Source organism: Xenopus tropicalis, chromosome 1, assembly GCF_000004195.4.
Source record: "Xenopus tropicalis strain Nigerian chromosome 1, UCB_Xtro_10.0, whole genome shotgun sequence".
Lineage (NCBI taxonomy): Eukaryota > Metazoa > Chordata > Amphibia > Anura > Pipidae > Xenopus > Xenopus tropicalis.
The window spans coordinates 86,759,869-86,784,787 of record NC_030677.2 but is presented as its reverse complement, the minus strand read 5'-3'; the positions used below and the strand labels follow the sequence as shown (position 1 = coordinate 86,784,787).

General features: G+C 38.5%; 1 protein-coding gene across 1 annotated transcript in view; it reads right to left on the bottom strand.

Annotated features, from left to right (window-relative positions):
- Positions 1-24,919, bottom strand: part of arhgap24 (Rho GTPase activating protein 24) — a 269,673-nt gene that overhangs the window by 197,236 nt on the left and 47,518 nt on the right. Inside the window, exon 2 of the mRNA XM_018097447.2 lies at positions 4,041-4,240. Coding sequence (XP_017952936.2) covers positions 4,041-4,220 — 180 coding nt within the window. The 5' untranslated portion in view covers positions 4,221-4,240. The remainder of the gene's footprint in view (positions 1-4,040; positions 4,241-24,919) is intronic.

Sequence of the window (24,919 nt, the reverse complement as noted above, 5' to 3'; positions counted from 1 at the left end):
TACATACATATATCTGAGATACAGTATGCACCACGTGAGTACAGTATAAACCAGGGGAGGCCTTATTTTGTCCATCGGGGATCTACTGTTGACTCCTCCCCCAAGATGCAGCGTATGTATGCATTCACACATCCGCGCCGCACTTCCGCATCTCCCGACTTCATTGCAGTCCACTAAAAATCTACGGGGAATCAACTAGTGGACCGCGATCAATGTCTTGGTCACCCCTGGTATAAACCATCTAATTTAAGCTCCTCCCTCCAAGGATACCACACAGGGCGGGGGTGAAGGCTGGCAGTGGTGGAGAAGTTGGCAACTGAGGTGAGGGGCTCCTGGGGTAGCAGCCCTGGTGAATCCTAGACACCCCAGTCCAACACCACGCACACACATAATACATCATATAAATAAATGATGATCCTCCTGAAGTACCAATATGTAACTGATCCCTTTTGTTTGCACATAGTACTCATTTATGTTGTAGTTGAACTACAGCTAACTAATACTGCTCATAAGGCTACACATCATACTATACAAGCAGCCTGTCTGCATAAAGTTCTGAAGTCGCTGAATTACATGGCTACACGTATTATGTAGTAGTTAAACTATAGCTGAGCACATTATTAAGAGAGCGCTATCAGCTAACTGGTGCAATATTACAGCTAGGAGGAGGACAGACATTGGAGCCTAACAATCATCTACAAAGCTTATTAGGGTCACTACTACAGTGGGGGAATTATGCAAACTTGTGCAACTTCATATTGTAGTGTAAAGATATGAATCAGCTGGTATCCTTGGAGGGAGGAGCTTATGTATTGCTTTACATAATTCATTCTGTAAAAAAAACTTGTTTTGCTGTATGGATGTTATACGTTTGTGAGACAGAATGCTTGTTAAAATTTACAGAATTGAGTTTGTAATATAATTATGTCCTTCTGTGCATAAAATTGATTATTTTCACAGAAATATGTCTTTTGTATATTTGTTACCAGTGTATATGGCCACACATTCATTCTGTGTACTGGGGATTGTCCTTTGTATACAGAATGTATTTTTGTAGACAAAATGTACTTTGGACAAACAGCACCCCATAAATATTAGCATACACAGTTTGCACACTTTGGCCAGAAATTATCCCTAGGAGCCCAGAGTGAGTTAAACTCTGGGACAACACTAATTTTCTCCATCTTCCCATCTACATATTAGAACACATTCTTGCGATTGTAGACTTTTATTGTAAGGAAATAATCCATTGTGAACTTATCCAGTACTGTTTATGGCTTGAATGCAAATATGAAAAAAACACCACTACTTAAACTCATTCTACTCAAATAAGACACATTTAAATAGCCTTAAGCCCTCATTTTAACTTGCACCACCGCAAAATAAGTGTAGGAGCTTAATGGAAACACTGAAAGAAGTAGTGGAAAATCCAGAAATAAGGCTACTATTACACAAAGGCTTCCTTTTAACTGCCATGTCTGCCTCAATTTACAATATCTTGATTTCCCAACTGTTTAAATAACCATGTCTAACAATTTCTTATAATGGGCAGGTACAACATATGAAGCATGAATCTTTCCAAGATATCATGTTCGTATTTTGAAACACACAAGAGAAAATATAAATATTTTAACATTCTTCACAGATTTTGTTTAATAAAATGGAAGAAGAATCTCTATTCTGTACCAAATAATATAAATATTTGGCATTTTTGCATTACATACAGGTTTTTGCACCTGTTCGTATACATGCTTTCCTGTAAACAAATTGGAGAAAGTTGGGAGTTAAGGCTGATGCCACACGGGTAGTGATGAGCGAATCTGTGGAAAATTCGCGAAACGGCGAAAATGTTGCACGTCAAAAAAAAATTGTAGCCCACGGCTATTATTTTGTCGCCCGCGGGAATTTTTCCTCGGCAAATTTTTTGCGCCGCGAATCCATGCCTGGCGAAACATTTTGCCCATCACTACACACAGGCATATACTTGGCAAGCTGAAAAACGCTTGCCGAGAATACGCCCCGCTACTGTACATTTACCCTACCTTGTGCCTGCACCCGGATGAATGAAATATGCTTGGGTGCAGGCACATGTAGCCAATATCCACCAAAAAACGTGAGACTTCGTATCTTCGACAGATATCGGCTACATGTGCCTGCACCCGAGCATATTTCATTCATTCGGGTGCAGGCACAGGTAAGAGCGTATGCCGCTATTTTCGGCAAGAGATTTTTGGCTTGCCTAAAATATACGCCATATGCTCAGTGTGGCATCAGCCTTAGGCTGATGCCACACATGGCGTAGGGCTGATTTTTTCGGCAAGCGGAAAAACGCTTGCTGAAAATTCAGCCCTACGCCTGCTACTTGTGCCTGCACCCGAATGAATGGAATACACTTGGGTGCAGGCACATGTAGCCGATATACGCATGAAAACGCGAGACTTTGCATTCTCACGCGTTTTCATGCGTATATCGGCTACATGTGCCTGCACCCGAGCGTATCTCATTCATTCGGGTGCAGGCACAAGTAGCAGGCGTAGGGCTGAATTTTTGGCAAGCGTTTTTCCGATTGCCGAAAAAATCAGCCCTACGCCATGTGTGGCATCAGCCTTACTTATAATGGTGATGGGAAGGCTGCTTCAATCTTCTGTACATCTGATGCAAACACCTGTTTATATTATGTTGCCAGCATTAACCAGCACCTGAGAGGTTGTATAAATTATGCACTGTTCTATATGTTGCCTATGTATGTAGGTATGAGTTTTTGAACATTTTGGTCAGGGTTTGTTCAGTGGCAACTTCTAACAATCAGTAACAAGTACAAATTATGTATAAATATCTACAGCCTTTATCCACAAAGCTCTGAATTATGGAAAGTAAACAAACAAAATGACCTTGTATTCGCACACCCTCAGCTCTCCAAAAACTTCACCACTCGGTGCACACTGCTGGAGGGATATCATTAATCCTTATTTGATGCAAAATAATCCTATTGGGTTTAATTAATGTTTTATTGATTTCTTAGTAGACATGGTATGAAGATCCAAATTACGGAAAGACCCCTTATCCGGAATAACCTTGGTCCCAAGCATTCTGGATAACAGGTCCTATACCTGTATATTTATATATTTATTTATATTTAAATAAGTGTTATGTGTGAAAATGGTATAATGGTAATTAATAGTACTTTTAAGAAAATGTCTTCCTAACATCCCATAATTCCAGTTGTCCTGTATGTGTTATAATGTTTCTCTAAGCTTACATCAAGATAGTCTAGGTAGGCCAGTTCATGTCACCCCACCAGTGAATGGGGTGGGCTTTGGCTGCTAGGCCAGCACTGCATCTAATCATGTTTCAATTGTATTGACTGGCTGTTTAAATGGACTGGATTTCTGATCTCCACAGCTTATTATCACTGGATGGCAGCTTCCGTTTCTCCGCTCAAGCAGTAGCTATGAGGGTGATTCTTACCTCTACTTGAATTATTTCTGTTTTGCATTTGATTGTTTTATGTTTCAATGTATCTTTTGTGCCGCACCTTTTGGAGGTTTTTTTAATGGCTAGTAGTTTTTGCAAAATACAAATCTGGTAAGTGAAGTCGTTAGGGACAGAAAGATACAGTAACACAAGACTTGTTGGTTTTGTGTTTTCACTTTGCACCTTCTAAATTGTTCAGCAGATAGTTAAACATCTTAGGTCATGATTGTTTAGTAATTCATAAAGCTGTGACCTTATTTTCTTCCACTAGAGTGTCATAAGTCTTATTTGATTTATACTTTTACACAAGTGTTTTGGCCAGGTTTAGCACCTGGAAAGGCACCAGCCCGGGGTGCAAGGTAAGCGATTTAAGTCACTTGGGGGTGCCTAACATTTTGGCACCTCCAAGTGACTTAGCCTTTTCTTGTCCTTTAATACAGGGATACCAGATCATGAAAGTTCAGGGACACATCTACAAAAAGTTTCTCTCTGCACATGTTGATGCCACTGCAAAACTCAAGCTGATTTCTGTTTAACCTGATCTACTGAACTCTCAATTTGCTTACCAAAGGTTTCATCTCATCTTCATCTTTAAAATAATACAGCTGGTCTCCCTTGAGAACAAACCAACGTGTGTGCCAAGTTTTGACAAAGCCCCCTTGCTTCCGAAGCCATCCACACTTAATTGTATTCTGCTGGCCTGGGCTAATATGAGGACTTTCCACAGGGACATTGTAGTCATCCATTATCAAGCTGATAGACTTTTCTGTTGAAGAAAATGAGAGGGATAAAAATGATAAAGAGACAGAGAATGTTTGTTGTAAAGATAGTTGTATCTGTAGAGAAGCAGAAAGAAAACAAAGAACACATCAACAAAAGGTGCACTGCAATGGCTTCAGCTTTACTATTATTAAAACTTACATCCCTGCTTGTGGCAGTCATCTGGGAGCTAACCTACTTTTAATGTATGGTTTGGCTGGAAAGAGACAACAAAAGGAAGAAAAAAAAGCAAGGATGTCTTAAGCTGTGTGCATCACAGTCAGCCCTTTTCTTTTATAAGTGTTTATTTTGTTTCTTAATAAAACATTGATGGTAGTAATACTTTATATTCAGTACAGTGAAGACAAACACTTAAGTAAATGCATTCCATAGGTATACAAGAGTAAGATTTAACTTCTCAATGTAAATGCATGCCCTTGGGGTCACTTATCAACACTGGGCAAATTTGCCCATGGGTAGTAACACATGGCAACCAATCAAATTGTTGCATATATTGTTTTACCTGGAGCTGGCTGAAAAAAAAACTGATTGGTTGCTATGGGTTACTTCCCACGGGAAAATTTGGATGGCTTTTGACCCCCAAGTGCCTTGACAGTACAGCAAATAATAAAATCTAAATTTTGTGCAGTACTGTACAAAAAGAACAATTCCATCAAAGCTAAACATTTTGAAATAAGGTTCAATTTCATTTGATTATGCTTAACAGATACCACTCCAGGGAAAAATCTAATAAATTCTAATGCCTGAGCTATATAGTATGTAATTAGTACCGTACAGAAAAGGATCAGACTTTTCAAATAATGAGAAGCATTGTCAGGGTGTTGTATTTGAAATAATGCTGGTGCCCTCTGTAGCTTGTCAGGCTTCTAAAAATAGTGTAACTACCAGCACAGACATGTGCACTTAGTTGACATTTAACAGGTGTAGATTCTAGTGATACATGAAAAAAAGCAAGTCACCATCAGACTATCATACATTTTTCTTACAGAATCATTTTTGGCAATGCTTTTCAGGGATTGTATATCATTCATATCAATTTAACATGTATTTGATGTCATTCGAAGATATGGTATAGACACTAATGTCAGAAGTGGTGTTTCTTGCAGAGGAAAATCAGAGTTGGAGAAAAAGCCTATTCCATAAACACTGATAGGAACATAATTTACCTGTCAGTGCTCACACAAGGTAGATTTTGGCATTAAAGTGTACAAGTGGGCATAAGTAAAAATCCTCCCACATATGACATTATCCTAAGCCTTCATTTGCTAATTAGTGAACATTTACTATTATTTTTATTTTTTTGGAACAAGCTAGTGAAGAAAGCACAGTCTCTTAAATGCAAATTGGAGCTTCTGGGGATCATGACAGGGCAGGTGATGTGGGAGTTCATTAGAAAATTCGGAATAAGAGTTGGTGGGTGGAGCATAAGGGGACATCTTTGAAACCAGCTAAGGCAGTACGCCCATTTTAGGACAGAAGCAGGAAAACAGCTGTCCCACCCACCCTCCCTGTTGAGAGATTATGTAAATTGTCACAAGCGTGGCCTTGGGGACAGGGATGCAAGGGTGGTAAAAAAAAAAACAACTAATGGGGGGTTTAGGGATTGTCACAGTAAAGGAGAGATGTGTCCCTTTGCTAAGACCTCTCTAAGGGATAATTAGCCCCTGGGAGGCAAGTTTTGGTAAATTAAAGTAACAGGCGACTCTGTGTACCCACTGAACTGGATAATTGGGTGGCTGGTGGATCTGGTACAGTTGTGCTAGGGACCAGTCGTGCCAGGGACCTTACTGTTTATACAGTTATTATGGATATAATGTTTTGTTACATTATTACTTACTAGTGACTTAAAGTAAGCTGACTGGTGGAATGGAGGAATGGTGTATAGTGTTCAGCAGTAATCTTACACTGGATATTATGGCTTCAACAGTGTATGTTACACAAAATAATACATTATGAATTTTTTTTTTTTATAGTAGATTATACAATAATAGATAATATCCTTTTATATAATTGTATAATAACATTTAACATTGATTCCTATTTTTCTGTCCTGTATAAAAGGATTGGGTCTGTCAATAGAATTTCTTGTTCAATTGTAATATGCCTATAAATTACAGTAGTAGTTGGATTATTAAAGAGATTATGCATGCAATACAGTGACTAAGAAAATGACTGATTTTTAAAAATACACATACCTGAGAGGTAATAACTATATTCTATTTTTTGACTGAATATTTAGAAAATATAAAGCTGCAAAAGGTAATAAATTGTTAAAGCGGTGGTTAGATTATGGAAAATGATGCAAATGAGTCACTTTTATATCTGAAAGAAAATATTTAATTGTAGGTACATGTTACTGCTCAGATGAAAAAGCTGAATAAGTAATTTAAAAGCTCTTTGTTTTTTTGCATTGATACAATGCTTTGTACCTTGTTGATGCTAAATAAATAGCACTATAAAAATATACATAAGGCTTTTCACAAGCCAATAAAAAGTGTACAGTTCAAATCTATGCACATTTAATATCTACGTGACATTTGATTTCTACAGAGATTCTTGTAACTTATACATGCTCCATGCAGTCTGTGTGATGAACTGTGGGCAATTGCATAAAGGGAACATGGCTACAAGGGAGACTTGGAACCTTGACTGCTTCCTTTGCTTATTGCACGTAAACACACAACTCAATTGTAGATAATGAATTAAATGCTAATGCCTTGTCTGACATTCCATGCCTTGGTGTGCAAAAACGTGTCGCAATTTGCACCAACATTAACAAAGAAAAATGGGGCCACAAATTGCAATCTACCAATGCAGAAGCTAATTAGAATTCACATTTCCAAATTCTGTATATGCTATTTATCAGGAATCTGCACCAAGGAAACTGCGGAATTGTGCGTAAAAGTGGTGCTGATTTTGTATGTTTTACAACTTTTCACATTGCACTTGAGGTTCATTTATGGCAGCTTGTTAAAAAATAAATATTGTGTTACAAATAGTAACAGGATTAGATGGAGTGCCAGGAAGTCACTTTCACACGATTGGTGTCTGACAACTTTTTCATGTTAAGAACATCCTCCTACAATTTCAGTCTGAATGTTAGTTTTAGATTGTTACATTTAAACGTAAGATCAATATCCCAACGTTAGTCGGAAGAAGACTTAAATCTGAACATATATGGCTACGTTAAGTGTCAATAATCACTACTTAATCAGCATGGATCAGCATGTTGGTTCTTAAAGGAACAGTTCAAGTGTAAAAATGAAATTGGGTAAAATGGATATTATACAAAATACAAAAATACAAAATACAAATACAAAATACAAAAATATTTGTAATATAGTTAGTTAGGCAAAAAAGTAATCTATAAAGGCTGAGTGAGCAGATGTCTAACATAATGGCCAGAACACTACTTCCTGCTTTCAGCTCTCTAACCTCTTAGTTAGTCAGTGACTTTGGGGGGGGGGGGGGCACATCAGACATGGCTATTATGTTAGACATCCGCTCACTCCAGCCTTTATAGATTCTATTTTTGGCAAAATATATTGAAAACATTTTTTTATTTTGCGTAGTCTTTCTATTTTACACAGTTTAATTTTTACACTGAACTATTCCTTTAAACAACTTACCAACAAAAAGCAACACATGCCTATATGTCCTTACTATTGTATTAGCCATTGACAAAAAAGGAAAAGAGAAAACAATGTAAATGCACAAAAAATCCCATATTAATAAAACCCACATTCTCCATATTAATCCCACAATTTGTATATTGCATAGAAACCTGTAAATGGATATATGTTTAAAGAACCCAAGCTGGAACAGTACTGTTTTTAGAAGTGGAGTGAATCTGAATTTTCCAAAAATAAATATTAATGCATTTTATTAAATGATGAGAAACTCACTGCTTAACATTTTGGCACCCCCAAGTGACTTTGCCTTTCTTTCTCCTTTAAGTCGCGAAGACTACTTTTGTGCGGTATTTGATGCAACGCGCGGTAATTAACACAGCGCACTACTTGTTGCGCGCACTAATTAACGCACATGCGCTACTTATTGTGCGCACACCATATTAGCCATACACACCATTATGTTCGTAAAACTACTTTTCTGAAAATGACCATTTCCCTGCAAACTGGAGGCTACATCACTCTAGGGCCAACACATACTGCAAAGTCCACACTGCACAATCACACTGCAAAGTCCATATTGTGTTGCCAAAAGCACATGAACTGTACTTTTCTATAAACCACCTGCCCCAAGTAGGTGTTAGTTTTCGAATAGACTAATGCGGTATTTAGCGCGTCTAAGTGTTTGTGAATCATGCGTTAGTATTATTTCTGCGTGAGAATTAACGCAATGTGGTAAAATTAACGCATTCGGTTGTGCACTATTTAATGCATGTGATATGCGAGTCAACGCATGCGATAATACTTCAGCAAATCACACGGGTTTTTTTGAATCAATTTTAATGCAAAAAAGCAGACAATAGCGCTTATCGAACTTTAGTGAATCAACCCTATAGTCTGTTAACTAAACCTGAGTGACAGCTGGACTGACCATACTCTTTTGTAAAACAGGAAAACCCCTGCCTGTGCCAGCCTTCAATGATTTGTATTTATTGTTAAACTTTGTATTTATCTATTATTTTAATATGTCCCTGCTGCTGTATTAATCTATTGTTATACTGTATGGCGCTGTGTACATAAGTAGTTCTTTATAAATAAAGATATACATACATACATACATACAAGTACAGAGGTTAGAAAACAGGCAGGAGTCAGAAACCAGAAACCACCAATAGGGGGATTCCAAGATAAGTAAGATATTGGGCCTGATTCACTAAAGGGCGATAAAACGTGCGCTATTTTTATTGTGCGCTAAAATTTTTACTGCGTCTTAATTTTAGCGATTTTTCGCACGATTCACTATAAGCATACTCGCGCTTTTTTACGCGCGATATTGCATGCGTTATTTAACTCGCGAAGACTATTTCAATGCGGTATTTTGCTGGTACATGCGCTAAATTACGCCCGCGAATAGTCGCCGCATATGAATGGTAGCTTAGAAATAGTGTATAAAAATTGTTGCCGCATATAAATGGTGTATATAAATATTAGCCACATATAAATGGTAGCATATAAATGGTATCATATAAATAGTAGATGCTTATAAATAGTAGCCGCTAGTGATGAGCAAATGTGTTCTGGTTATCTTTAGTGAAAAATTAGCAAATCTTTCGAAAGATCCACGAAACGGCAAAAATGTTGTGCGGGCAAAAAAATTGTTGCTGTGACTATTATTTTTTGACGCTTGTATCAATTTTTGTATGTGCGGTGAATTTTTGCGTGGCGAATTTTTTCATGCGTTTTGCCATTGGCGGATTGTTTTGCGAAACGCATGAAAAAATCCGCCGCAAAAAAATTCAACGCACGTCCAAAAATTTGCTGCGAATCCATGCCTGGCGAAGCATTTCATCACTTGTAGCCAAATATAAATAGTCGCGCAAATGAACGCGCGCCATGTTAGCCATACACGCCAATACTTGCAGAAAATTACTGTATTAAAAATGAACATTTCGCTGCAAACTGGCGGCTGCGTCACTCTAGGGGAAACACATACTTGAATAAATAACACTGTAAGTCCATATTTTATTGCAAAAAATCATTTACTGTACTTTTGTATAATTTTTCGCCTGCCTGTAGTAGGTGTTAATTTTCGCATAGCCGAATGCGATATTTAGCGCGCAAATTAACGCATGCGGTAAAACTAGTGCGAGAAATGCGAGATAATAATGGCGATTTTTCGCACGCGCGCAAATTATTTTGTGTTTTTTAACGCAAAAAAGCGTGCGATAATTTTTATCGCCCTTTAGTGAATCAGGCCCATTGTCTATATACCTCCACCACCTCACAATGTGGGTGGTGAAGGACTACGAGCTAGGACTAAACACCACCTCTTCCTCCAACCAACCATAAACAAATCTGCATACAAGGGAGCACATTTTGCCTTTAATGACGTGCCTGTAAGTTGTAAATCAATCCTTCTGTCAAAAAGAAAACAGTTATGTCTCATTGAAAGCGCCAAGAGCTGCAAAATAAAAGACACCAAAGGAGGGCCATGAAAACAATACATATGCATAATTTTTGCTTGCGTCTTTTTCGCTTGCGTCATTTTTGACGCAAAAAGGGCGCATAGGCGTCACTTCTGCTTACGTCTTTATTGGAGCAAAAAGACACCAATATAAAGAAGCAGCCCATTCACCCCCTAAAGGCCACTGATGAAGCCTGAAAGGACAAAATGTGCATTGGACTAATCACTTTAGGATTTATGGACTCCTGGTTTATTGACTAATGGTGTTGGTGAGAATCCATTTAAGTTCTATGTCCTACCTGAACAATTTGTATGCTAATATAGTTGTATACATTTGAGGACAATGTATTTGTGGGTATTGCTATTACTGTTATATCTGATTTAATGTACTGCAATGTACTTTGATAAGGTTGTGCTCTTAATGTTACACTTCTTTGTAACATAGCTGGTTACTGTGGGTCAATTGGAGTATATCGATTTACATACCCAGGTATTTAGGAACATATTTTAACCCTTTTAATATATGGGTGTGTTGACAGACATTTATACATTATATTTAATGAACTTTGAGGGCCTAAGACTAGTGATGAGCAAATATGTCCTGTTTAATTTTGATGTAAACTTTCAGGAAAAGGTGAAAAATGTGCACGATTTGACACAACTTTTTTTATGATGTGACCATGACTTTTCCCTCACTCAGCAAAGTTTTTTCACGCTGAATGTTTGTGGCAGTTTCATGAAAAAATTTGCCGAAGGCAAAATGCGGAATTTTGCAGCAAATCAATGCCTGGCAATCAAAAGTTTGTTTTGATTTTAATTGTGTGTGTTTTTATTAGGAGCTTTTTGCTACATTATTTAATAAAGGCTGGTGCTGGTATAACTCCTTTAATTCAGGAAATTCTACTCCCTTTTCTTTTGTGTCTTTGTGTAGTTTATGTGCTGTTTTTGTACAACATTACATTGGGCCAGATTAAAATTAATGACAATACATTATTTTATGGTTTATCACGTGAAAACTTACCGGCAAAATTCAATTTGAGAATAAAAAACTTTTCTCCTAATTAATATACAGATTTATGCCATAGACTTCAAAAGAGTTTTCATGTGATAAACAGCGAGTTTTTCCCACTGAATTGCATCTGGCTCTATGGGAAAATCTGGCCACTGCATGTCTGGAACACCATGTCATGTTTCTTACATCTATAAAAATGTATGTACACTACAGCACGATTTGAAGATCACAAAAAAGATGTAAAAGATGTAAAAATAGATTGTTTATTATTCACATCAGTCTCTGCCTTACCGGAGCTTACATTTTAAGGTGCCTATCAAATACATTCACTAGGGTCATTGTTATCAGAAATCAATTAACCTGAAGTGTGAGATGAAAACGGAGTTCCTACCTGTAAATTTTAGGAGTGTGGTAGCACAGTGGCTCAGTCGGTAGCACTTCTGCATTGCAGCTCTGGGGTCCTGAGTTTCATTCTAGCTTGAGTACTATCTAGAACAGTGATTTCCAACCAGTGGTTCATGAGCAACATGTTGCTCCCCAACCCCTTGGATGTTACTCCCAGTGGACGCAAAGCCTGTGCTTTTATTTAATTTCTGTCTTGGACGCAAGTTTTGGTTGCATAAAAAACAGTTGTACTGTCAGACTGAGCCTCCTGTATGCTGCCAGTCCACATAGGGGCTAACAAATAGACAATAACAGCCTTTATTTGCCCCCCTAGGAACGTTTTTAATGCTTGTGTTGCATGCCAATTCTTGAACCCAGCTCACAGGTAAAAAAGATTGTGGATCCCTGATCTAGAAGGAGTTTGCATGTTCTCCCAATGCATGTGTTGGTTTCCTCTGGTTCCTTTCCATACAGGCATGTTAGCTGGCTCCTAATTAAATGGTCCATTTTGTGTTTATGTGATAGGGACCTTAGGCTGTAAGTGTCACTGGGGCAGGGAATGATGTATAATCTCTGTAAAGCAACAGATCAATTAGAAGGATCAACTAGATCCACTAGAAGTTAGGCAGGTTATATATAGGCATTATGGTTGAACGTGATGGACGTATGTCTTTTTTCAACCCAACTTACTAAGCTCTGCAGCAATATGTCCATGCTAAATAAATACAGGAAACCCACACAGACATAGGGAAAAATGTGGATATTACTACATACAGATTCCTTGATGCAACAGCTAAATCTTCCACCTATACTATTTGTTGGTTCCTTGCCACCATGGCAAAAGTCCCATGAAGAAATGTATATGAAAGATAAATAAACTTGTAAGAGTTCTATATGGCATTGTGAGTAACATAGTAACATAGCAACATAGTAAGTTGGGTCGAAAAAAGACATACATCCATCACGTTCAACCATAATGCCTATATATACCTGCCTAACTTCTAGTTGATCCAGAGGAAGGCAAAAACCCCATCTGAAGCCTCTCTAATTTGCTGCAGAGGGGAAAAAATTCCTTCCTGACTCCAAGATGGCAATCGGACCAGTCCCTGGATCAAGTTGTACTAAGAGCTATCTCCCATAACCCTGTATTCCCTCACTTGCTAAGAATCCATCCAGCCCCTTCTTAAAGCTATATAATGTATCAGCCAATATGGCTGATTCGGGGAGGGAATTCCACAACTTCACAGCTCTCACAGTAAAAAAAACCTTTTTCGAATATTTAAATGGAACCTCCCTTCTTCTAAACGGAGTGGGTGCCCTCATGTCCGTTGGAAGGACCTACTGGTAAATAAAACATTAGAAAGGTTATTATATGATCCCCTTATATATTTATACATAGTTATCATGTCACCTCTTAAGCACCTCTTCTCCAGTGAAAACAGACCCAACTTGGTCAGTCTTTCTTCATAACTGAGACTTTCCATACCCTTTACCAGCTTAGTTGCCCTTCTCTGAACCCTCTCTAACTCAATCATGTCCCATTTGAGCACTGGAGACCAAAACTGAACAGCATATTCTAGATGGGGCCTTACCAGCACTCTGTAAAGGGGAAGAATAACCCCCTCCTCCCGTGAATCTATACCCCTTTAAATACATCTCAAAACCTTGTTTGCCCTTGCAGCTGCTGCCTGGCATTGCTTGCTACAGCCAAGTTTATTATCTACAAGGACTCCAAGGTCGTTCTCGATTGGATTTGCCTAGTGCAGTCCCATTAAGGGTATAAGTGGCTTGCCTATTTTTACATCCCAGGTGCATGACCTTACATTTATCCACATTAAATCTCATCTGCCATTTAGCCGCCCAGATTGCCAGTTGGTCAAGATCCTGCTGCAAGGATACCACATACTGGATAGAACTGACTGGTCTGCAGAGTTTTGTGTCATCTGAAAACACTGATACATTGCTTGTAGTACCCACCCTAAGTCATTTATGAACAAGTTAAACAAAAGTGGACCCAGTACAGGACCCTGAGTGTACCATTAACAACCACCCACTGTACCAGATCCTGTAGCCAGTTTTCTATCCATGTGCAAACAACTTCACTAAGACCAATAGACCTTAGTTTAGAAAGCAGTCGTTTGTGGGGAACAGTATCAAATGCTTTGGCAAAATCCAAATAGATCACATCTATTGCATCCCCACTGTTCAGCTTCTTACTCACCTCATCATAAAAAGCAATTAAATTGGTCTGACATGACCTGTCCTTCATAAAGCCATGCTGATTACTGCTCATAATGCCACTCTCCAGTACATAATTTTGTATGTGATCCCTTAACCCTTGATCCCTTCAAATAACTTGCCCACCACGGATGTCAAACTTACAGGCCTATAATTGCCAGGCTGAGATCTTACTCCCTTTTTAAATATAGGAATGACATTCGCCTTCTTCCAATCCCTAGGTACCATACCTGATGAAAGAGAGTCTGGGAATATCAGAAACAAAGGCCACTGTAAATCTGACCGTAGCTCTCTCAGTACCCGAGGGTGTATTCCATCTGGCCCAGGTGCCTTGTTTACATTTAACTTATGTAACCCTTTAAGCACCATATCCTGTGCCAACCACTGCGTAGTTGGAGCTGAGGCAACAGTGCAGCTACTGGGTGGGACTTGGCACTCTGGCTCCTCTACTGTATACACAGAAGAAAAGAACTGGTTAAGCAGATCTGCCTTTTCTGTATCCACTGTAACCATATTGTTACTATAACTCAACCTGCATCTTTTTACTATTAATATACTTAAAAAACTTTTTGTTTTTTGTCTTGCATTTTACAGTTAATATGGTTATTAATCCCAAATTTCATATCCTGCACAACTATACTCCCAATGACCTCTGCAGCCACTGTAGTGCAATATTTCATTGGTCTGGAATTGATGTGGAATCCGTAATGTAATATAAAATGCAAAGCCATATTACCAAAATAGCCAGCATGAATACTTTTTTCAAGGGTTTCTTTAATCAATAAGTTCCTCTATATTTTCATCTGGCATACTGTAACAAACTGCCCTTTAAGCTCAAGGCATCCACATAACCTAATTAGACAGCAATTTTCACATACACTAAAGCCTGTTCAAATGGGTTCCTTTCATTCAATGTATTGTAGAAGTTTTAGTCATACTGCTATACAAAGCTTCTGTCTCTTTCAGTCTGTCAGGGTCATTGCAGGGCAAGATGTTTTATGTACATGATGGTTGGAAACATAACCTTCCTATTAGTATGCACTCAATCTTATCTTGTTCTTGCCAAAAATAGAAGAAGAAGAAGAAGAAATTAGGCTACACAAAATTAAACATCAACTCATGTCAGCAGTTACAAATAGAACAATCATATCTAAAATGGTTGTAATACAGTCAGAATATGGAGGAGCTTTTTACAGAGTCCAGCTAATTAATTGTAGGGGTATGCTACAGACCCCCTAATGTAAGTGAAAAGCAAGAGGCTAATCTCCTGTTGCAGAAAAGGCTGATAGTTTGAGACAATTAATGATAATGGAGGATTTTAATTACTCTGATTGTTGAAGTTGTTGAGGAGCCAACCAGAGATCATGCTATACTGGATTTAGGGGCAGATTTATTAAGATTTGTTTGTGTGTAATTTTTATGTTTTTTTCTACCACAACTAAACTCACTCAACTACAATTTAATAAAGACAGCTCCCAAAGACTTCTACATGACCTTGCCAGCAGTTTTTCAATCCAGGGTTTTCATGGTTTTAACACTTGATCAATTAGTAAAAAATTGTGTTTTACAGTAATTATCTAAGTACATGATTTTAACTCTAAAAAGTTTGATTTGAGAAAATGAAAAATGTTAATAAATCTACATGATCTCTAACAGCAAAAAACATATAACTAATGTAGTATAGTAAAAACTCTGTCTAATATTGGCCTTAAGTAAATGTAGGAGCATTAGGGACCAACCTATGTGGCTTAATTCAGAAGTAGGAAGTTAATACGAAAAAAGGGGAAAGCATTTAAAAACTACAAGTCAGAAGGGCAAGAAGCTGTGTTTAGTGAATATAAACACTATAACATACCCTGGAAAACAGCAATCAGGAAGGCAAAGATAGCAAATGAGGAACAGATTACAGCAAAGGTGAAGACTAACCTCTTCCCCACCATTTCTTAAAATTAATAATAGGGGCACATATGGCTCAGCACAATTTATTCAAAATGTATGTGAACAAGGCACCAGAGCCAGTCCTCTGTTTCTGATGTTCTCAGACTTGCTTTCATCTGGTATGGTACCTATGGATTCTAGGAAAGATGATGCAATTCCAATATTTAAAAAGGGTTACCATTTCAGCCTAAGAACTATAGGCCAGTAATTTTTACATCTGTGGTGGGCAGATCAAGTTATTTGAAGGCTTGTTAAGAGATCACATTTAATGTTCTGGAGAATGGCATTATGAGCCATCATCAGCATGGCTATATGCAAAATAGTTTAAGAATAATGTGATGCCTTAAGATCGTCCATTGTACATAGTAATGTTGAGGGACCTTGTACATGGAAAGGAAACTGGACAGGATCATGTACAGAAGGGTGGTTGTCAATGGTACATTCTCTGCTTGGGGTAGGGTTCCTAGTGGGGTCTTGCATGGTTCTGTATGGGGTCTGCGTTTATTTTATTTGCTTATTAATGCTGCACCTGTTAACTGCCCACTCAATGCTGCCTGAGGGAAGACAGAAAAAGGTGCCCAATGAACAAAACTCCTGAAAAGCACTGAGAATAAACTTGCTAATACTTGTGGAGGCAGATTTACTTAAACTTTAACATTTCTCATTTTTTATTTTAAAATTAGTTTCCACAAATGTCTTACATGTACTAAAAAGGCTGAACTGATGAGTTCTGAGCAAAAATTCAAAACCACTGAAGTATTAAAGCAAAAGAAGAATCCTCCCAGGAAGGGGCATCTGCCATTGACTTCTACATTATCTCACAATGTTTTAGATGGCAAACTGTCGGATTCTGATTTTTAGAAGTTGTCACGTGTAGGGGCACACACACTGGAAGCAAAATCCATTCCTTCTGGGTCTCCTGGTCTGATTAACCAGATGTTGGGGCCAGGGAAGCTGTGGAGGTTTCCCTTTAGCCTGGGTATCCAGCAATTGCTCCATTTTCTTGCTCAAATAGTTAATCTGCTCATACAGTTCCGTGATCAATGGAAATACTGTATCAGCTTGATTAACACAGACTTTGTTCTGTTTCCTTGCATTCCACTTTGCTTTCTCCTCCCTAATCAGGGGGATTCTCCAATCTGTTTTTTAATTTTAGTTGTAAGATAAGGAGTTCCTCATAGACAGCCCCTCGGATCACTTGTTCTAACCGAGTGCGGGTCTCACTTTTACCCTCAAGGCCTTTATGGCAGCAATTTTTTCAAAACGGTAGAGATAGTCTGACAATTTCTCCCCAGACCGCTGCAGGCATAATCGGAGCTAAAAATATAAATCCTCTTCAGCCTCCAGACTACCAAAAGCATTTTCTAGAGCAGTAAAGTAATCACTAGCAGTGGCAGCAGTATTACTCAATCTAAGGGAATATATCAGGTCACTGGCAGGTCCTTTCAAACTTTCAGTAATGCCTTTCCTCATTTCCACATCAGAGCATGAGCAATCTTGTGAGATTTGCTCTGCTTGGGCTTTCCAGGTATCATAGTCTTCCTCCCCTGCTGGTACAGGTTTACTGCCAGAGAACTAGAAATCTTTTAGAGAGAACTTGGAGGGACTGTGGAGCAAAATAACTATTTAATTACCTCTGTTCATAAAAGGGTTATCTCACCCATGCTCGGTTACCGCGAAAAGGCAGCCCTTGCTCACCCCTTCTCTTCCTGCATCACCCACGCTGTGTGCCCCCTCCTTCTGCCAGTGTGTCCTAAGCTGCATGTCCCTTTCGCCCGTCCGGTTTCAGGCATATTTACCATAACTTACCAAAATGTAAGTTCTGTCAACCACATATATACATTTCAGTAAAGCACTGTTTATTCTTATTGTTAAAAAAATGTATTAATATTTTGTCACAGCATATGGCAGGTGATAGTCCTTGGCCATTTAATCTATGGTGTTATTTGATGTCTTCCACATGCCCACTGCGTTCGCAGTGGCTGGCATTCGGTTATAAAACAGTTATACAGTTTGTTAAATGTTTGGTAAAGGTGAAATGCATGGCAAGGACTATCGATGATATATCCTATAATAAAGCTGTGGCCGAACTCCACCCCACATAACTGTGTCCGTGTGTCCTTTTTGCCAGACGAGTACATCGTGGGGTAAGGTAGAAAGGAAGGGAATAAGTCTCCACAGTCCAAGCCAGCCAGTGCGTTTCCAGTGGTTAATGCAATATTCTCAGCCTAAGCAGGGGTAGCTACAGTAGGCTCAGTTATCTTTGCCTGCAAAGATACTATGGGATGGTCCACGCCCTTGCCCTTCAGAAATTATCAACAGTCCCACATTACATACCTCCCAACATTTGAAAAATGCAAAGAGGGACAAAAAGAAATGGCGTGCATAGCGTGACAAAATATTTTTGACCATGCCCATTTTACAAAATGTGGCAGGTTATTTCAAGTTTGAGAAACATTGTATCTTTTTTTAGCGTTCAGTGCAGGTGATCAAAGGGAAATGAGAATCCAGGACTGCAGGCTGAGCTGTAAAAATTGGGTCTGTCCCGTGAAAATCGGGACAGTTGAGAGGTTTGACACAATCTCCATCAGAGGTGACTGTAGTAGCGATGCCTACAGGTGATAGGTTTGCTTTGTGTTCCACTGCAGTCCCTGTAGGTGTGAGGAAGAACTCCAAACCCTGCCGAATAATTTTTTTCACCACAATATTAAATAAATCCAGGCAGAGACACTGGATTTAGGTTATACTCTACAAATTAGCAATTGTATCCCGATGGGATATTGCATCCCATGGGGCGCCAATGATGTAGTGCTATTATGACAGCATAATCCCACACCATGGATTTTCACTTAGGGCTGGGCCCTCTGTTTGTAGTGAGATGATTATCAGAAATGTTGTGGTGTAAATTAAAATGACAAGTAAGGGGCGCCAGGAACTTTTTAGAAGGTATATTTACTTATGCAGCAACTGAAGGGTAACATTTTACTGAGTATTACAACGGTGAAAGTGACTTTAATAAAATGAGCAAAATTATAAAATAGCAGGAAACAACTCAATATAACCTTTAACAAAAAATATTAGCAGTGCTCTATAGTCTCACCCATCCAAGTCTGCTGATGGACACTGCTTGTAGAATGAGAATTCTCTCTATAAAAAAAACACCCTTCTTATCACTAAGGCCCCAATTCCAGTTTGTCAGGCGCCGACCTGTGTACAACCAGGGTACTAACCCACTAACCTCCTGTTGGAGCTTTGGGCTACTCGACTACTCCTGTAACACAAGCTGGCTAATCCCAAATAGTAACTAAGAGAGGATTCCCCTGGGGTCTTACCCTCTATGCAGGTTAACAAATGGTTCTCTCCCAATGGTCGTCTCTCCAAAAAACCAGAAGGAAGTACAAGTCCTCTTCCTTTCCACTTCCTTTCTTTTAAAACTCTGAATGAAACCACACTTTCTCCAGAGACAAGGGATGTTAGTCTCTCAAACTTTCCACAAACAGGGGATTTTTTGCTACATGAACTAAAGATACAGTAACGCCTACTGGCAAGAAGTCAAATAGCTTACCAATTTAAGTAGGGTCAGAATATTTAATTTCAGTATTTGGTAAGTGCAACCATAAGGGGGAGATTTACTAATCCACGAATGGTCCGAAGGCGTCCGAATGGTTTTTTTACTGTAATGATCTGTATTTTTGCGACTTTTTCGTCGCCGTTGCAACTTTTCCGTATGTTCCGCGACTTTTTCGTCGCCGTCACGACTTTTTTCGTATATTTTCCGTGACTTTTTCGCAGCCGTCGCCAAAAATCGGATTGGTTTTTCCGTTTACAATGGCTCAATACGAAAAAATCGCGGCGGCGACAAATATGAACAAGTCGCGACGGCGACAAAAAGACGGCGAAATTTTCGTTTCCAATCCGAATTTTTCCCTTTCGGATTCGTGGATTAGTAAATCTCCCCCTAAGGGTTACACCTATATTAGTCATACATTTTGCTTTAAAAAGTCAAAGTCTATACTTAGCATTTTTAATATATCTATTTAATACATTGAATAGCGGACTGCTTAGCATTGCTGCATTGTGTTGTGCTTGGGTCCTTAGTTTGATCCCAGATAGGGCACCCGAAGGGGTTCATATGTTCTCTGTGTCTTGTACGTTTACTTTTACACTTCAAAAACATAACCAGTTATTAAATAGCTTATGATAAATCTGATCATAGACATAGGTTCCATTAATTAGCTGGTTCCTGCTACATTCTTTAAAAAAAATGAAAAAAAACCCTGAGGTCCAGAAAACAAAAATTAATAGAGAGAAAATGCTTATATGGGGGGAACTTGGATTGTAAGTTTCCCTAGTGTAAGGACAAATATAAATGATGAACAATCTCTATTAAGTACTATGTGATATAAAATAAAGCATGTTATAAAAATGCATTTTTTATGTGTATAAGAGTAGTTCTTATTATATAATTAGAACCTAAGAACTGAATTTATCAGCTTTGCTTTATTTGAAAAAGCAGGCAAGAACACTGAAAAAATGCCATGGAGACAAGCACTCTGTTACATTATATAGGCAAAGAAATGTGTTTTACACAAAAGATTTCAATAAGGGATGAGCTGCTAATATACAGAAACTACATAAGGTTTGGCAAAAGAACAGTTTTAAGTAATGTTTACTAGTTTACTACTATAAAAAGGAAAATATACCCCCATCCCCTCACAATGTAAAGCATCACCTTCATCCTTTGTGCAATTGTTCCATACTTGTTTCCCTATGAAGAGACAGCTTTTAAGATTTGAAATCTCCCTGCTTTCCAAAGATACTGTACACCACCCACTATAGAAAGCAGAGTGAATGCAAATCCCAGAATCCATTACTTTTCAACAAAAGTGAGGAAGAGTTTTTATTACACTGTGAGTCCAAGGGGAAATTGGTCTCAGACTCAGGAGCAGACAGACTCTCACAGTTTCCTTTTAATCTGTGGAATCAGGTATGTTTGTGTAAGTATGTCAGGTATGTATGTGTCAAATTACATGAGCTCATGTCAATAAAGGTGGTAGCTATATGAAAGTAAACTCTGAACAGATACCCATACCCTGCTATGTGGGACTTGCTCAATAATTGCTGAAGTATGATGTAAACCTTAGTGGTTAATGTTCTACACAATAGTTGTGTGCATAATCATTCATTATTTCAGTCATTAATTCATAAGAGGTGTATTTTAATTAAGAAAGCAACAATGTAAGAATTTCAGGTAGTTGGACCATGGTCTTACTGGGTAATGGACCTTTGTGTACATTATAAACAAAGAGGAGACCGTCATCATGCAGATTCTCTGCTTTAAAAATGCTTTTATTACAAACCACTGCACACTTGAGTTGGGACATGGGGTTTCCAGATAAAGGGTCTTTCCATAATTTTATTCCTCATAACTACTTAAAAATCATGCAGACATTAACAAAACCAATAAGGGTGAAGACACACAAGGCTACTAGTAGCAGCTACTTTTTCACAGCTGCTATGGAAAATACCTTTCCATAGACAATACTGAGAATAAAGACAGTTATCAGTAAATGATCAGCATTGTCTATTTTAGTAGCCATGACAAGTAGCTGCTACTAGTAGCTATGTGTGTCTTCACCCTAAGATTGTTTTGCCTCCATTAAAAATTAATTGTATCTCAACTACAACGTACTGTTTTATTATCACAGAGAAAAGGAAAACATATTTTCAAATTTTAAATGATTTGATTAAAATGGAGACTATGGTAGTTCGGAGCTTTCTGCATAATGGGTTTCCAAATAACAGATTTATTTTATTTGTTGTTAATTACTTTTTCCCTGATAACTACAAAAGTGGTTTAATGAGTTCCTGGGAGCAGAAAAATATTTTTAAGATATTAAGATGATTAGTTTTACAAACACCTATTGAAATATAATTTCTATTAGCACCCTACTGGTCCTTCTACACTCATTATAATTATGATTAATAATTTATGATTATTATATGCTGCCAAGATCTCTGGCTGAAAATTGCATTATCTGGCATTTTAAAGACAATGTTAAGAGAGATATTTTGAGTTCCATTTAAAGGCTGTTAAACAAGGCCAGATGAAATATTCTTTCAGCTAAGCCATGCTTTATTTCAGAACTATCCAGCTGCATAGACAATAACTGAAGTAAAGGGAAATTATACTGACGACATATGGATTTTGAAAACAATATACTTTTTATTTGGCATTTATCTGAGAGAATCTTTATTAATAAGCCATTTCTTAGTAAAGCAAAGAAAGCATGAGCACTGTTTCTCATGATGATTTGGCCACTGAGGAAAATGTTTGACTGAGACAATTAGCAATTGATCTTCATTTTTTATTTTTTGTAGTTTTTTAATTATTTTATTTTTTGTTCAGCAGCTCCAGTTTGGAATTTCAGCTGGTTGCTAGGGTTTAAATTACCTTAGCAACCAGGGAATGGTTACAATGAGATACTGGAATATATGAATAGGAGAGAACCTGAATACAAAAATAAGTAATAAAAAGAAACGTTAGCAATAACCTCACAGAGCAACAGTTTTTGGCTGCTGTGGTCAGTGACCCCCATTTGAAAGCTCTAAAAAGGCAGAAAAGGAAGGGAAGTCATTAAAGAATATAAACAATAAATGGTGAAGACCAATTGGAAAGTTGCCTAGAATTCTATAAAATACTAAAGTTAACTTAAAGGTAAACCACCCCTTTAAGTTTTGTTAAGAGAAATTTCTACCTAATGAATACTTAGCCAACAGATAATATATATCATAATAAGTAACCTATGAAAGAATCTTACCACATTGGTGTTGACATATTACTACAATTGGCACGTACATTTCAGGAATGATTGCCTTTTACTTCTTTTACCGTAAAGCCACCATTATGGCTTGTGTGCTCCAACTGGAAATAATAAATAATGCAGGCTCTAACAGTACCAGGAAGAAGTATGGTATAAAAGACTGAGCTCAGTACATTTATTGGCAGCATGTATGTGTGTCTTTAATTTGTATGCAAGTAGAGTGAATTGTATGGGGGGATTAAAATTTTAAATGACAAGTTTTTCTATTTAGTATTATTCAATGGCTCATACTAGAAAAGTATATTTTTATGAAAATGGTTTCTGTAGATGAAACTGCTTTATATGCACGGGGGTACAGGGTCGGACTGGGCTGTGAAGGGCCCACCGGGACTCCCGTCCCGGGGGCCCTTCAGGTGCACTCATCCGGGCGCATCCTCAAATCCCCCCCCGTAGGGGCCCCCTCAACCCCCCTCGCAGGGCCCCCACCCGACGTCCTCCCCGGGCGCATAAATTTGACGCGTAAGGGGAGGAGCGTTCGGGAGGGGAAGCGCCGGCAAGGGTCGGGTCTGGGCCGCCGGGGCCCACTAGAGCCGGGGCCCACCGGGATTTTTCCCGGTGTCCCGGTGGCCCAGTCCGACCCTGCGGGGGTAAGGTTTTGGCAACTTTAGTTAGTTAACCAAACATACACATTTACCTTTGGGTCTTAATTTTGAGTTTGATGTTACATGTTTTACTTGAGATTCTTCAAAAACTCTATTTTTCTTTACTGTTAACTTTTTTGAATACTGTATAACTTGCATCAAAATAAATGTAACTGTAATGGGGTCATTGGCACTTAGAGATGGTCTGATTGACGATGTATATCGAGGTCACAATTTCAAATATTTCAGTATTGAATTATAATGCATAATATAAATGTGTTACATAGTTACATAGGGTTGAAAAAAGACTAGAGTCCATCAAGTTCAACCTACTAACCGGCCTCCCAGACTCCCACCTCTCTCCCCTGCAAGCAATCTTAAACTCTGCTGCCAGGATCCTCCTGCTCTCTCCTAAGAGGGATCCTGCTCAGCCTCAATTAAGCTCACTAGCATGGCTGCCTGTCAAGCAAAGGATAGCTTACAAAATCTTTCTGCTGACATTCAAAGCCCTTCACTCCTCTGCTCCTCACTACATTTCTTCACTGGTCTCCCTACATGTTCCTGGTCGTCTCCTCCGCTCCTCTCAGAGCCTCCGTCTCTTTACACCATCCACACCCACTGCGCTCTCTCGTCTTAAGCCTTTCTATCTCGCTGCTCCTTACCTCTGGAACTCTATCCCTGAATCCCTCCGTAGGGAAAACTCACCCACTCTCTTTAAGAAAAAACTCAGCTGTTACCTTCTGGAGCACTAAGACATTATTTTGCCCAGTCCTGCGCTTAAGGGCAAATGCCCATACCTGATGCACTCTTACCTTCCAGTTTGTGCCTGTATGTTACCCAACCACTCAGATTGTAAGCTCTGGCAGGGACCTCCTTCCTACTGTGTCTCATACCACATGGCACTTATATATATATATATATATATATATATATATATATATATATATATATATGTATACATATATGTATTTATTGTATTTATTTATTATATCACTTGTCCTCCCTGTGTGTAATTTTGTATTCTGTAAGACTGTACAGCGCTGCGTACCCTTGTGGCGCTTTATAAATAAAGTTATACATACATACATACATACATCCAAGTAAACCCAGCAAACACAACCCACACCACCCACAGTTTATGTACACTTACATACATAAACTATATATACAACCACTAATACTAACTGTATATTTTAGTATCACAATAGCCTTGGATATTCTGATTGTTCAAGAACTCATCCAGGCCCCTCTTAAAGGCATTAACAGAATCTGCCATTACCACATCACTAGGAAGGGCATTCCACAACCTCACTGCCCTCACCTTGAAAAACCACCTACACTGCTTCAAATGGAAGCTCCGTTCCTCTAATCTAAAGGGGTGACCTCTGGTGTGTTGATTGTTTTTATGGGAAAAAAACACCCCCTATCTGTACAGAGTAATCATGTCCCCTCGCAAGCGCCTCTTTTCCAGAAAAAACAACCCCAACCTCGACAGTCTTACCTCATAGTTTTAATCTTCCATCCCCTTAACCAGT